The sequence below is a fragment of the Leiobunum rupestre genome, chromosome 8, assembly GCF_980474605.1.
Source record: "Leiobunum rupestre chromosome 8, qqLeiRupe1.1.hap1, whole genome shotgun sequence".
Taxonomy (NCBI): domain Eukaryota; kingdom Metazoa; phylum Arthropoda; class Arachnida; order Opiliones; family Sclerosomatidae; genus Leiobunum; species Leiobunum rupestre.
Window position 1 is genome coordinate 10,171,123 of NC_143391.1, and position 12,641 is coordinate 10,183,763.

Below are 12,641 nucleotides of genomic sequence, written 5' to 3' on the forward strand. Positions count from 1 at the left end.
ACCGGTCTATACTCATGTATATATTTTTTCCCGGCTTTATCTTCCGCCTTAGGATTTCCATACGGCCCCCATGGAAGACTTCCGGCACGGCTTATCCAATATTTCCGGTTTCCATTTCCTCCAGGGGTCGCAGTACGAGTACGACGTCTCAACCAATCAGAAGACGACGGACCGATCTCGATACGGCCCTCGACTTCGGAAATTCCCAACTTTTCGGGTAAGAAAATTCTATCTATCTATATTTCCAGCGAGAGTATTCGCTTCGAAAAAATCAGCAAACGGACGTTTCACGACGGGCTCGAAGATGACGATGTGCCGAGATGAGGATGACCTTGGGAAGTAAGGGCGAACGAAGGGTCCTTTTTTCTGGTCAAGGATAGACCGAGCGCGGCTTCGGTGTGGGTTGGAAAAGGGTTTATCGTCCCCCTTCCTCGGAAATCTGAAAACGTTCAAAATGATCTTCTATTTTTCATCCGTTTCGTGGAAAAGAGCTATACACTTTAATATATTTGGCTGTATCGATCCGCTTCTCCTCCGGCCGACTCGTTAATTTTCCAGTAGATGAACCCTATTTGCTTCACGTAACGCTTACCGCGTAACATTTCCTCTTGTTAAATCCGAGTTATTGCTTAATTAAAGCGCTTTCGACTCAAATTTCTAAAATTCTGCGACATTGTACTGCTTTTCAAAGATGCCTAAATTGACAATAATTAATCGACGCATTTAGAGTTTTATTTTTAATTAACTTCATTAGAAACTTCAAAACTATTTGTTTACCAAAATGTTGCGCTCTTTTTGTAAATATTTAACATCGTGGTTGTATTAAATACTATACGAACTGTGGTTACTTTTATTTCCTACGAAGCAACTTAAAAGTTGGTTTATTTTTGGGAATAACGCGACTACGGCGCGACGGCGTCTAATGCGCTTTGGGAATAGCACTGAAGGGGATGCTTGGAAAAGAGCTCAATGGGCCCCCGTATACCCATTTAATTTTAATCTCAAAATCGATCGAATGAAATTCGGAACTCTAGCTACCATGTATGACGAAACTAGCTACTTGAACATTGTATATGGAGCCGTCGCGCTGAATGACAAAAAACAGCGGCCTAGAGCGCAACCCGTAAACGCGCGCAGACTGTCCCCTTTGAAATCCATCGGCTGAGATGAAGGAGGCCGCTTTCTTTTCATAGTCGCGTCTACGAAGTTATTTTTCTTTGCTATTATGTAAAGCGATTTTCTCTCGCCAGTGTGTTTTTACGCGGGCGCTGCAAAAAGCTATTTCGACGCGTCTAGAATTTGGTTAACGGTCTCGTTGTTGTTTTCATTTCCTTCGACTCAGACTGCGACCGCCGTTCTCTTCGACACGCTCAACTTGCTGGCCAGAGCCTTACACGATCTGGACAATAGCCAAACTATCCACGAAGAGAAGTTGTCCTGCAATCACAATCGACCTTGGACGCAAGGGAAATCGGTCGTCAATTACATGAAAATGGTAAGAGCGACGCTATTTTGACTAGACAAGGCCGTTGATAGTTGCTAGCTCAGATGGAATTAGCGTCAGACTGATGCCAGGAAGGATGTGCCCCGGAGTTTCCTCGGTTTCGTGGTCTATATTCATTGTACTCTCATTTTAGATAGTACTAATTCGAATCGAATATTGATCTTTGGCAACTATTGTTTCACCATTAACACTCGCGTTTTCATCTCGTAGTAACCTAATTAGGAATAACAGCTGGTGAGGCCTCAGACTGATACTGATCATTTTATCTCGTAGTCTTAATGTTATTACCACCGATCGCGATCCCGGATCCGTATTCCATTTTACATCGTAACCCTTTTGCCCAAATTTGCTTCTGTAACTGTAAATACGGTCATTGCTTGCCCAAGTTTCGTGGCAAGATTTACGCTTGTCTAATCTACACCAAGAACTAATATTCGCGAGGAAGAACGTGGGACTGCGGCTTATAACTCCCGAGTTGGGCTATTATACAGACGTCCAGCCCCATGTGAGGTTCTATCTTGATTTTAGGTCTAGAGCTCCATCTCTCGAAAGGAATACGAAACATTATTAATAAGTATTATTATTTTAAATAAATAATATAAATATATGATAATAAATATATACGTTATATTTTGTAATATTAATATTTTAAATTAAATATATTGCAGTCATATTATTTTGTTGTTTTATTTTAAATATGTAATTTTAATAATTAATAATTAATAGTATAAAAAGGTACTCATTTTGGATTAAAAATTATCGTCGCATTATTTCCCCAATGTACTTTGAAATTGCGAAAAAAAGGTATTTGTGAAAACTGTCATTATAAATATTTCGTAAATAGATAGCGGCATCTGAGTTTTACAAAGAATAAATAAAAAATTGCTTGAATAATATGGAAAATAAATACGAGTCGATTTCTAGTTCTCCCTCGCGTAATTATTATCTTGTCTACACCCAAAAGTAAACGGATGATAAAGTCTTGAACTTACCTCATATTCTAGACTATAGAATTGCTTTAAACATGTGTGCCCCTTTCGAAGATGTTTTTAAACACAAGTAATGTTTTGCCTTATAAAAACCTCAAGTATTGATGAACTCGTTGTAAAAGGACTAAATATAAAATAAACCTCGTACCCTAGATTCGAAATCAGTGCTTCGCACGTAGTCAAGACTCAATAGCGCTTGCCCACTTCCTGCCAGAGCTCCGAAAAAATTAGCTCCATAGTTACCATTTTAACCAACTATAGATAGCGCAATACAGATGGAAGGCAATTTTTCGGAGGTGAGGTGTCAGAAGTAGGTATAATTGCTTCGTTATAAAACCGCCAATCGGAAATCATTGTGAATTAGAATATACAGGGTGTCCACTAAAAAATGAACCAGGGCGAATATCTCAAAATATGTTTTAGGTACGATTTGGAAATTTTCAAGTCGTATACAAGATATAGGAGGAAGCCTACTGCGAAAACGTCGATGACCTTGAACCATGTCTTCAAGGTCATCCAAAACTAACTCGATAACCGTAAGGGTTAGAAATTTGGTTCCAATTAGACACGTGTTCCACGTAACTTTTTAAGTACAAATAGCTTTGACCTGATCGGATTTGACCAATAGGAAGCCGAGAAATGCTAGATGAAAAACAAGAAGGTCGTTAAGTTGATAACTCTAAAGATACTCGTGTTAGAGTACTGAAATTTGCTACACATCCTCATCAGGATTGAGGGTCTTTAGTTTATAAATTTCAATGACCTTGAACCATGTCTTCAAGGTCATCCAAAAACTAACTCGAGTGGACACCCTGTATAGTACGGAGTTCTATTTTATATTTGCTTTGACTTTCTCCGTCTATTTCGTGATCAAGATATATTTTATAATCTCAATAATTTCAATATAGAATTAAATCCAAATCTAAAATTAAGCCAAATATATATTTACAAAATAAAAGAATACTTTCTCTATAAAATCCGAAGTATGTAGGGGTCTTTTAAACTTTAAACCGAGAGTAGAGTGTTTGTGGTATAGGGATATAAGCTCCAGTTTTAAATCAAAGCCAAAACCATCACCGTGATTAGATTCCGTATTTTTTGTTTTTGATTCGTCGACCCAGTTGTTGCCGTGATTATGATAATGGTGTCTAAGCGTGGTTCAACGCACAATGGCCCGCGGAAGTAAGGTTCCCCGAGAAATAGGGTCGTCTCCCCTTTTAGCTTGTTTTTACGGTGCGCTGAAAGCCACTTATCTTAATCGCGCTTAAGTTCCAATTCAACACAGCGGCCCCCAATATGGGATTAAAACGGGGAAAAGCCGATAAGCGGACCGAATTTTCTTCTCTCCGCTTCTGTTTTATAGGCCTCGTGTTTTCTCTCTGTCCGCTCTGTGGGCGAAAAGAAAATAGAAGTGGCGCTGGGAAGCGCGGGATGAGGGAGAGTCGGGAGTTGAAAAAGGGATGGCGTGCCGTGTGTTGCCTATATTTCGGAACAGAAAAGGGGATTTGCTATTTCGCCGCTTTCGCCAATACCGTCAAAGTTTTCTCGGAACCCCTGCAGGAATTTCCGTTTCGCGGCTCACCCTTTCAAGATACTTACCCCATTTTCCACAAACTTTTAGCCTCTTTTGAAGCTTGTATTTCCGTTGTTTTTCTATTTTCCACCGAGTTTGTCGAACATTTTTATAAGCTTCACCAAAATCAACTCGTTACGGCATTAAAGACGCCGTTTACCGAGGCTAAGCGAACGACTTTTGGAAGAATATGGAAATCATTTTCTCCCTAGTTAAAACAATTTAGTCTTAATTATTTATTTCGCGATATAGTCCAGTAACTTAAGTCAACATTTGGCCAAACTTCGGAAAAATTGCTATCGAGCTGAATTTATTTAGTCATAACATAAGTAACATAATTAACAATAAGTATTACACTTCCTATTGCTTTAATGCTAATTTTCTAACCGAACCTTTTTTCGGCACTGATACTCTCTTCAAGCTGTGACTTGGACTCGCGACTTACCGTTTTGGATGACTACGTTTTGATAAAAATTTTAGCCTAATATCGGAAAGCACGTTCTGGATTCGCGAGGGGCTTTGGCTTTGTTTTGAAGCCCGCGTGCGAATCACGCGTGATAAAAAACATGAGATCGAGGCGCCGAGAAAAACTTTTTTAAATTTTATCATTTTAGACTAACATTCCGTTTATCTATCGGAAACCAGATATTTCGGCTTAGCGGAAGTCTCGTGTATTTTAGACACTAGAGGGCTCTATGCTGAGAAAACATCTTGATTACGCAATAACTATGAAAATCAGTTTGGTTGTAAATCTCGCTAATCGTCATGCTTATTGGAATTATGTTACTCATGATCATAATATATAAAATCTCCAAAGTTATCATCATTAGGTTTTGAGCACAATTTGTTTATGGCAGGAAATATATATATATATACATATATATATATGTGTGTGTGTGTGTCAAGCGCGAGTGGATTTGATAGATAACGTCGTTAAAAGTGAGTGTCTTAAAACTATTTCAACTCCATCAGCGTAAAATGTTCGACCGGTAATAATTGAAAGTGACTTGGTTGGAAGAAAAAATAGCTTCCGCCGACGCGGGAGTGACCCGAACGTGTATTTCTGGCGTTAGCCAATGTGTTCGGCAGTAAATCGCGTTTGTTTCGAGAACATCTTCAAAAATAGAGCGTGGAAATTGGGCCGCGCCCGAAAATAGAGACGTGGATCGCAATCTCGTCGGAAACCGCCCTCTGAGACCGCAGCATCCCAATAAAATGTTACCAACTCTACAATAACTTTTTCTCTCTCAATTGATTCTCCATTTTTCCGCGTCAGAAGGACAGAGGACCCTAAGGGTTCGACCCTCCCCCTCGGCAACCCCTTATATTTTTTCTTTCCCGTTTCGTCCACCGATCGCCAGAAATACGCGATGCCCCTCGCTGATGCCGCGCCAAAACGGAGAAAAAATACTTTAACATTGTTCAGCGTTTTTCTTCTTTTCTACGATATTTTTCCTTTTAAACTTTTACTCGGACCAAAATTCCACTTTTTTAGACCCTCGCGGAATAATCCATAAAGCCGGGATTCTATTCCGGCAGAAGGGCGGAAAAATATGTACTCCATCGGGGGTAATCACGGAGAAAAAGTAAAAGTTCGAAATGGCAAACTCTCCTCTCTCAATCCACTACACGCCAGGCTCTCGCTCCTTTTCTTTCGGCCTGTCATAAACGTCTGAAGCTTCACTTAGTACTGGAAACTCTCTCTCTTTTCGATAACCCATCGTCGTACGCTATACTATATAGAAACTTAGCCCTCGGCCATTTCTTATACATTATAGACTTCTATTACAAACCTCTTTAATGTATAAGCCTCTTTCTCGGTATAGATCTATACGTGTGGCTTTTGGGGAGAGTACGCGGACAGACGCTTGTTCGTTAGAAGGCTGTAAGCTAGTATATATAACGAAGGGGGTTGAAAGGGGAAATAAGTTTAGTGGGAGGAGAAAAGGATCTCATCTTGTTTATACTTTTTCCTTTTTTTATCGCGTAAAGATCAATACAGTCGGAACGACCGGAATCGTCAAACTGGACGAACACGGTCGGCGAGTCGATTTCGTACTGGACGTTCTGGAATTGAAGAAAAAGGGTCTCACTAAAGTAAGAATTTTTCTGGCGCCTGAAGCCGACCTTCTCAACCTTTTGAACCGTAATCCAACGTACGTTATACGTATATAATGATCCCCATCAGGTTTTCTTCGTCTCTTCCTCCGCTAAGATACCTACCCTTTCTCGGTTATTACCTAGGGATGGACTTTCATTAGGGGATTATCAGCGAACGAAAGAGAAAAGGGGGCGGATGATTTGGGATGGTGATGGCGATGAGAATGGAGACGCAACTAGCGAGAGAGAGGAAGGAAGTTCGGAAAAGAATAGTAGATTACGTTCCCCGTTCACTCTTTCTCTCTTCGCTTGTAAAATTTCCGCTCTTTTTTTTTACTGGTTGAGAAATCGTCCATCTGTTTCGATTTAAAGAACATCGATTTTCTCGACAAATCGTAACTGGAAATGAAAAAAAAGTTGAATATACTCGGGGCAACTGTTTAAGGAAACGGAGGGGGGATGGAGGAAGGAAGGAAGAGATGCCAGCCATTGCTAGAGGATGAATTGGCTAACCGAGGGAAATTCTACTTCGCAAGCTATTACTTTACAAGCCAGGGATTTCTTCGTGTACCTTTTTTTTCACCTAAAGTATTTATCGAAACGGATAATCACCTCGCAGTTAAGTCTCGAATTGCGGACAATAGGTTTATCCTTTAAAATACTACCCGGTGATTGTATTAACTCGGTAATAGTTTGAAACGGTATAATGCTCTCGACTCTTTGGCAAACAATTGTTTCCCGTTCCCAATTTTAACTTTAGCGCGTGCCTATGTTTTTAAGTTCAAAGAATTCGGTTCACTTTAAAGGCTATGTTTTTTATTTGTTTTAATTTGTTGATTTTTACAACGGTAATTTTTGAACGTAATTTGACGCAGGTCGGATACTGGAACATTCACACTGGCATAAAGTATCTCGTTCCGAAAACGGGAGTTTTCAACGACGTCCTACAGTCCTTAAGAAACAAAACTCTCCGAGTGACGACGCTCATTGTAAGTACTCACGCATTTTTTTCATTATTATTTGAATTCCTTGGATTTCGTAAAACGCGAAGAAATCAAATATGGAAAAATTTCTGGAAAACTTTCCAGAAAATTTTCCGGACCGCGGGAAATTTCCGAAAATCTAGTCGGGAGGGTTAGTTTTACTTTTGGATTCTAAAAAAAATGGGGTGAAAATGCCGCGAAATCGAAATTTGCGAACAATATTAGGCTAATCATCGAATAGAATCTTCTGTTTTTCGGGAAAATACGGAACATTTTCTAAAAAAAGGCCTAGGAAATTTTCCCACTTACAACTTCAACAAATCTTTATCTTTCTCGTTCTCCGGATCAACATTTGCTCTTTATATTTGGTTGTAAAATAACAAAAACCGGAGCGAAATTATAATAATAGGTTAGCGGAATAATAAAAGTGTTTCCATATCTAGAAAGTCATTCTTTCTAAGTATAAATAAATATAATGTTGAGACGGTTATTAGCGTTGCTCTCAATCCCCTCTTTTTCCCCCCTAAATATCATTGGTTACAGACAACTTACGTCATCCGAGGCGATTGAAGCTCGCGTCAGTGACGTGGTTCCTTTCCCCCACTCGCGTCGGGGGGAAATTAGGCCACAGTAATTATTACTATTCCCTAAGTATAAATAAATACATTAGAGAGGTTAAGCAAAGTGCTCTAGAAGTTTGAACGACAACGTCGAGAGTCACGTGATCATTCTCCACGGTTATCTTTTCGCGTTTATACTTCGGAGTCGGAATCTTTTATAACTTGAAGACGACTCCATATTTCTGCCAAGCTCATGTGACACGTAGTTATATATCTAAAGTCTTTCAATAAAAATACCTAATATTACACTTTTTCCGTTCAACAAATCGAGAGATAATTATGATAGGTGGTTCCTTTTCTAGCAACGCGCGTTTTATCAATCTTAAATACTGGTTTAAATTGAAATCCTCCTAAGACTTGTATGTTATACAAGTTTTCACTGGGTGAAAACTCGGAACTACTCCTTCTGCGTTGAGTGTGCACTGGTTAAAGGGGTTTTCCACGGAGTTCTTCGGTTTCCCCTTTCCAAAACAAATTGTAGAGGTTAACGGTAATAGTTAGTGTAGGGAGCTGTTGGCTCGCGTGGCATGAAGGGCTTGCCACCACCCTCCTACGAAACTTAACCTGGCCACCTGTATAAAGGCATTATAAGTCGCTAGATGCCTTGATTATTTATTCAAAAATTATAATTTTTTTTCAACCTGACGACAAGACGCGTAGGTCGTCTCGAAACAGCTGTTGTGTTTTTAAAATAAAATAAAATAAATGATTGCGCAATAGTTATTTTTAATTTTTTTTTAATTTTTTATTTATTCTGTACAAGAGAGCCGGAAAAATTCGTTCTAAGTATTATTATTATTATTATAGTCGAATTTGGAGACACAAAAGGTAAAGCAGGGTACACAAAAACCAATATTTGCGATTAGCCAATACTCACAGCTATACGTATTACATAAGGCACGTTTTAGTATTGCTTAAACACGTTTTTATTTTCGTCGTGTACCCGGCTTTAGGAGATATTTCTAAAATGTGTTAAAATTCTATTGTATTTGTAAAGGTTTACTTTAGCAGTGAAAGTTGAAGCACGTTTAACTGATTTTAAAGAATTTAACTTCACGAACGTCTAGATACTCCCGAAGTTATCGTTCAAACTTCTAGAGCGTCCCGCTTAATCTATCTATTCTTGGTGTAGCCGTTACATTAATCGTAAATTTATAATTATGTCTATAATCAGGACAACATCACAGGCTCGTGATTAAATTAATTTCGGAATTTTCGGTTCGTGGAAATGTCAAACTCCCACGTTCTTTGGCAACTATGTTATACATTTTGGAGCTCAATATAACACTCGTGGGTCGAATCATAAATAATTTAGAGTAGGAATACCAACTCTAGTTTTGGGGCTAATATATATTTCAAGAGACGAAAAATTTCCGGAAGTTAATTAGCCGAAAGTACAAAGATACGGTCAATTAACCTAGTTGCTATTCCTCTTCTATATTTTCTAAGATCGAATTATAAAACTAAGGCTCCCTCGAATTATCAGGGTTATCTTATTTAATTAAATTTGTTTTAAATCAGTTATTTAAAATTTTAAACTTTTTTTTAAAAAATCATTGATTTAAATTAATGGTTGCCTTTGTAAAGAATATTCAGAGCAAAGTATTTACAAGTATTAAATTACCTCTATTCTTTGTAAATTTTGTAAATATTGGTGAAATAAATATATTTAGTATTAATTAAATTTGATTGAGATTAATGTAAATTTTGGTTTACATTAATTAAATTTAATTCAGATTAATATACATTTTGGTTTACATTAATTAAATTTAATTCAGATTAATATACATTTTGGTTTACATTAATTAAATTTAATTCAGATTAATATACATTTTGGTTTACATTAATTAAATTAATTCAGATTAATATACATTTTGGTTTACATTAATTAAATTTAATTCAGATTAATGTAAATTTTGGTTTACATTAATTAAATTTAATTCAGATTATTGTAAATTTTGGTTTACATTAATTAAATTTAATTCAGATTATTGTAAATTTTGGTTTACATTAATTAAATTTAATTCAGATTATTGTAAATTTTGGTTTACATTAATTAAATTTAATTCAGATTATTGTAAATTTTGGTTTACATTAATTAAATTTAATTCAGATTATTGTAAATTTTGGTTTACATTAATTAAATTTAATTCAGATTATTGTAAATTTTGGTTTACATTAATTAAATTTAATTCAGATTATTGTAAATTTTGGTTTACATTAATTAAATTTAATTCAGATTATTGTAAATTTTGGTTTGCATTAATTAAATTTAATTCAGATTATTGTAAATTTTGGTTTACATTAATTAAATTTAATTCAGACTATTGTAAATTTTGGTTTACATTACCAATGCATGGAAATTATCAATACGCTTTATGAGGAGCCATAAAACGCTTTAAAATCATAAAAAAAAATCAAAAGTATTATATTTTTAAAAGTTTGTCGAGATCCACTATGAGTTACAAAACGAGAGCTAACTCGATACTTAGAGAGGTTCGCTCGCTACGCTCCAATAACACATCAATATAAAATAACGTTTGGCTTTAAATTGGCCAGACCGAGTCCCTTTTAATCAAGTTGACCGATGACGTACATAGCTTACATTTAAAAAAATCACCCCCTTCTTTTGTACGGGACAGGGAAATTATTAGGAACGCGCCAATGTCGTATAAATCGTGATGGAAGGCTCGTTATCCGACTAGGGATGGATGGGAGGGGACGAAGAAGGAGCTATCAGCTTCCCGAAGAAGAAAATCAAGTCATGAATATTTATTAAGAGAAGATGCGGGCACCGGGGGATCGCGCGGCAGAGAGACTTAAACGGGAAAGAGTTGCTTTCGAAAAGATTCCAGGATATCGGTAGCTTTGTCAACTGTAAACTTTACAGATATAGAGACCACGGACTCTTTTTTTCATTCTGTCGTTTTAAATATTACATCGAGCCATTTCGCTGATTTTCAATTCCTAAAAGCTTTAGAGTATGTGAGTCCTCGCCCTTTTGACATTTCCCTCTTCATACCCCCCTCCCCTCACTTCTACTAGAGAACGAGCTAAGCTTTTGATACCTTTCGGTTGAAATTTGCGAATATTAAATTTAATTCCCCGTAAAGCGCGGATCGTCGAAATATATGTTTTCTTTTTTCAAAGTAAATCCCGCGGTAAACGTAAGTGATGTTGTACGGCCTGTCTGCGAGGCCTAAATTAAGATAAGTAGTTTCGAACAAGATTTAAAATATTATAATGGATTTTCCTATCGGAAGAAGGGTTAAAACGAAATCTTAAACAACGATTATAATTGTCAACCATCCGAACAAATATTTTGGTCGCTATCTTAAAAAAAGACGACTGCGTGATATAATATAATCAGCGCGAGCATTAACCCTTCAAACTATCGCGCGGCTGGAGTCAAAATTAAATTAAAATTAAGTGCATTTTCATCCTATGTCTGAGAGTAGCCTTCCTATTACATAATAGAACCGGGTCCGCGGGCTTTTAGAAAAATTCCAACCTATTAAGACTAGCGCTCCAAATAAATCAAAGGAAAAAGGGAAGCGCAGCCGAGGCTCATATTCCTGGCAAAAGAAGTTTTAGCCGCGCGAAATAATGCCCGCCCGTTCCTTACCCCATTAGAAGAAGACCTAAACATCGTTTAGAAAAGAAAGAATACTGTATGAGGCCGTCAATAATCATTAAGCTAACTTAATAGGCAATTTAGCGCAGCTAGGTTTAATCACCGGTTCATCTTTTTTCTTCTCCTCCGTCTATCCTCCATTCTCTCCTTTTGAAAGTTTTTCAAAAGAAATTTCCATCGCAGCCGTTTAGAATTTGCCCGTTGGTAAATAAGAGTAAAGACGGAGTAAACGAGACGTCGTCTTTAGAATGATAGTCGATCCGGGCAACTCGCGAACCAATCAGTCGCGTCTGTCGCTGAGGTATCGGTTCGGGGGAATTCAACCGCGGAAAATAGCTTCGGAATAAAAGTATAGATAGAGAAGGCGGATATTTCACGTTTAATCAATTAATTACAGGCCACAAAAATATTCCTCCCTTCTCTTTCTCCCGAGAAAGGCTCTCTTTTTATTTTTATCAAGGAAGGAAGGAAGGAAGAGGAGGGATGGTCCCCGCGTACTGTTGAGCCTTGTTTGAAGTGGGGCCTTACACCGCGAAACGAGAATCTCTCGCGGCTATTTAGAATTGCAAATACTTTGGAAATGCGATTCCGAAAGAGAGAAATGATAGCGCGGGGGGAATCGCCGCTTCCGACCCCCACTCGGCGTGCCTATAATTTGAAGAGCGTCTAACGATGGTCCCTTTTCCTGCCGTACCTGGGAAACGCGTCCTACACTTAAGACTTTTACGATTTCTCGGGAGGCGGCGAGCATCTCCACTTAAGAGGCGAGCCTATTTTCCTACATTTTACGCGTTTATTATTAAGGTCATCAAACGCGTTAGATATTTAAGTATAGACCGGTTCTATTCGGATAACTTTTGAGAGGGTTTTTTCAATTCCATTTTCTTCTCCGTCCTTAGCGACGAGTCCGGTAGTGACCGCGGTAACGACTATTTTGCCAGCCTAACGCGCCTGGTTGGCTGAAAGGATAATATACGACACTCGGAGTTGCCTTAATGTCGACAAGGACAGGTTTACATCCTCCGGACGACACCGAGCCGGAGATAGTGTCCAGAAGCGGAGGGTAAGACTAGGGGTGGGGACGCGAAGAGAAACGGAGCGGAGGGTAATTTGCCAACACACTGCTGCCAGTAACTCGTCACAAATGGAAGAAATAGGTTCTTGCCATTTCTCAGTCGTCTTCCGCCATCACGCGCGACTACGTATCCATTTCGATACGTATATATTTTTTATCTTTT

At 38.1% G+C, this 12,641-nt stretch overlaps 1 protein-coding gene across 1 annotated transcript in view; it reads left to right on the forward strand.

Annotated features, from left to right (window-relative positions):
- The window catches only part of LOC149932359 (glutamate receptor ionotropic, kainate 3-like), a 63,725-nt gene that overhangs the window by 27,891 nt on the left and 23,193 nt on the right, over nt 1–12,641 (forward strand). The window contains exons 5-8 of the mRNA XM_090155239.1: nt 53–217; nt 1,343–1,495; nt 6,059–6,163; nt 7,042–7,155. Coding sequence (XP_090011365.1) covers nt 53–217; nt 1,343–1,495; nt 6,059–6,163; nt 7,042–7,155 — 537 coding nt within the window. The remainder of the gene's footprint in view (nt 1–52; nt 218–1,342; nt 1,496–6,058; nt 6,164–7,041; nt 7,156–12,641) is intronic.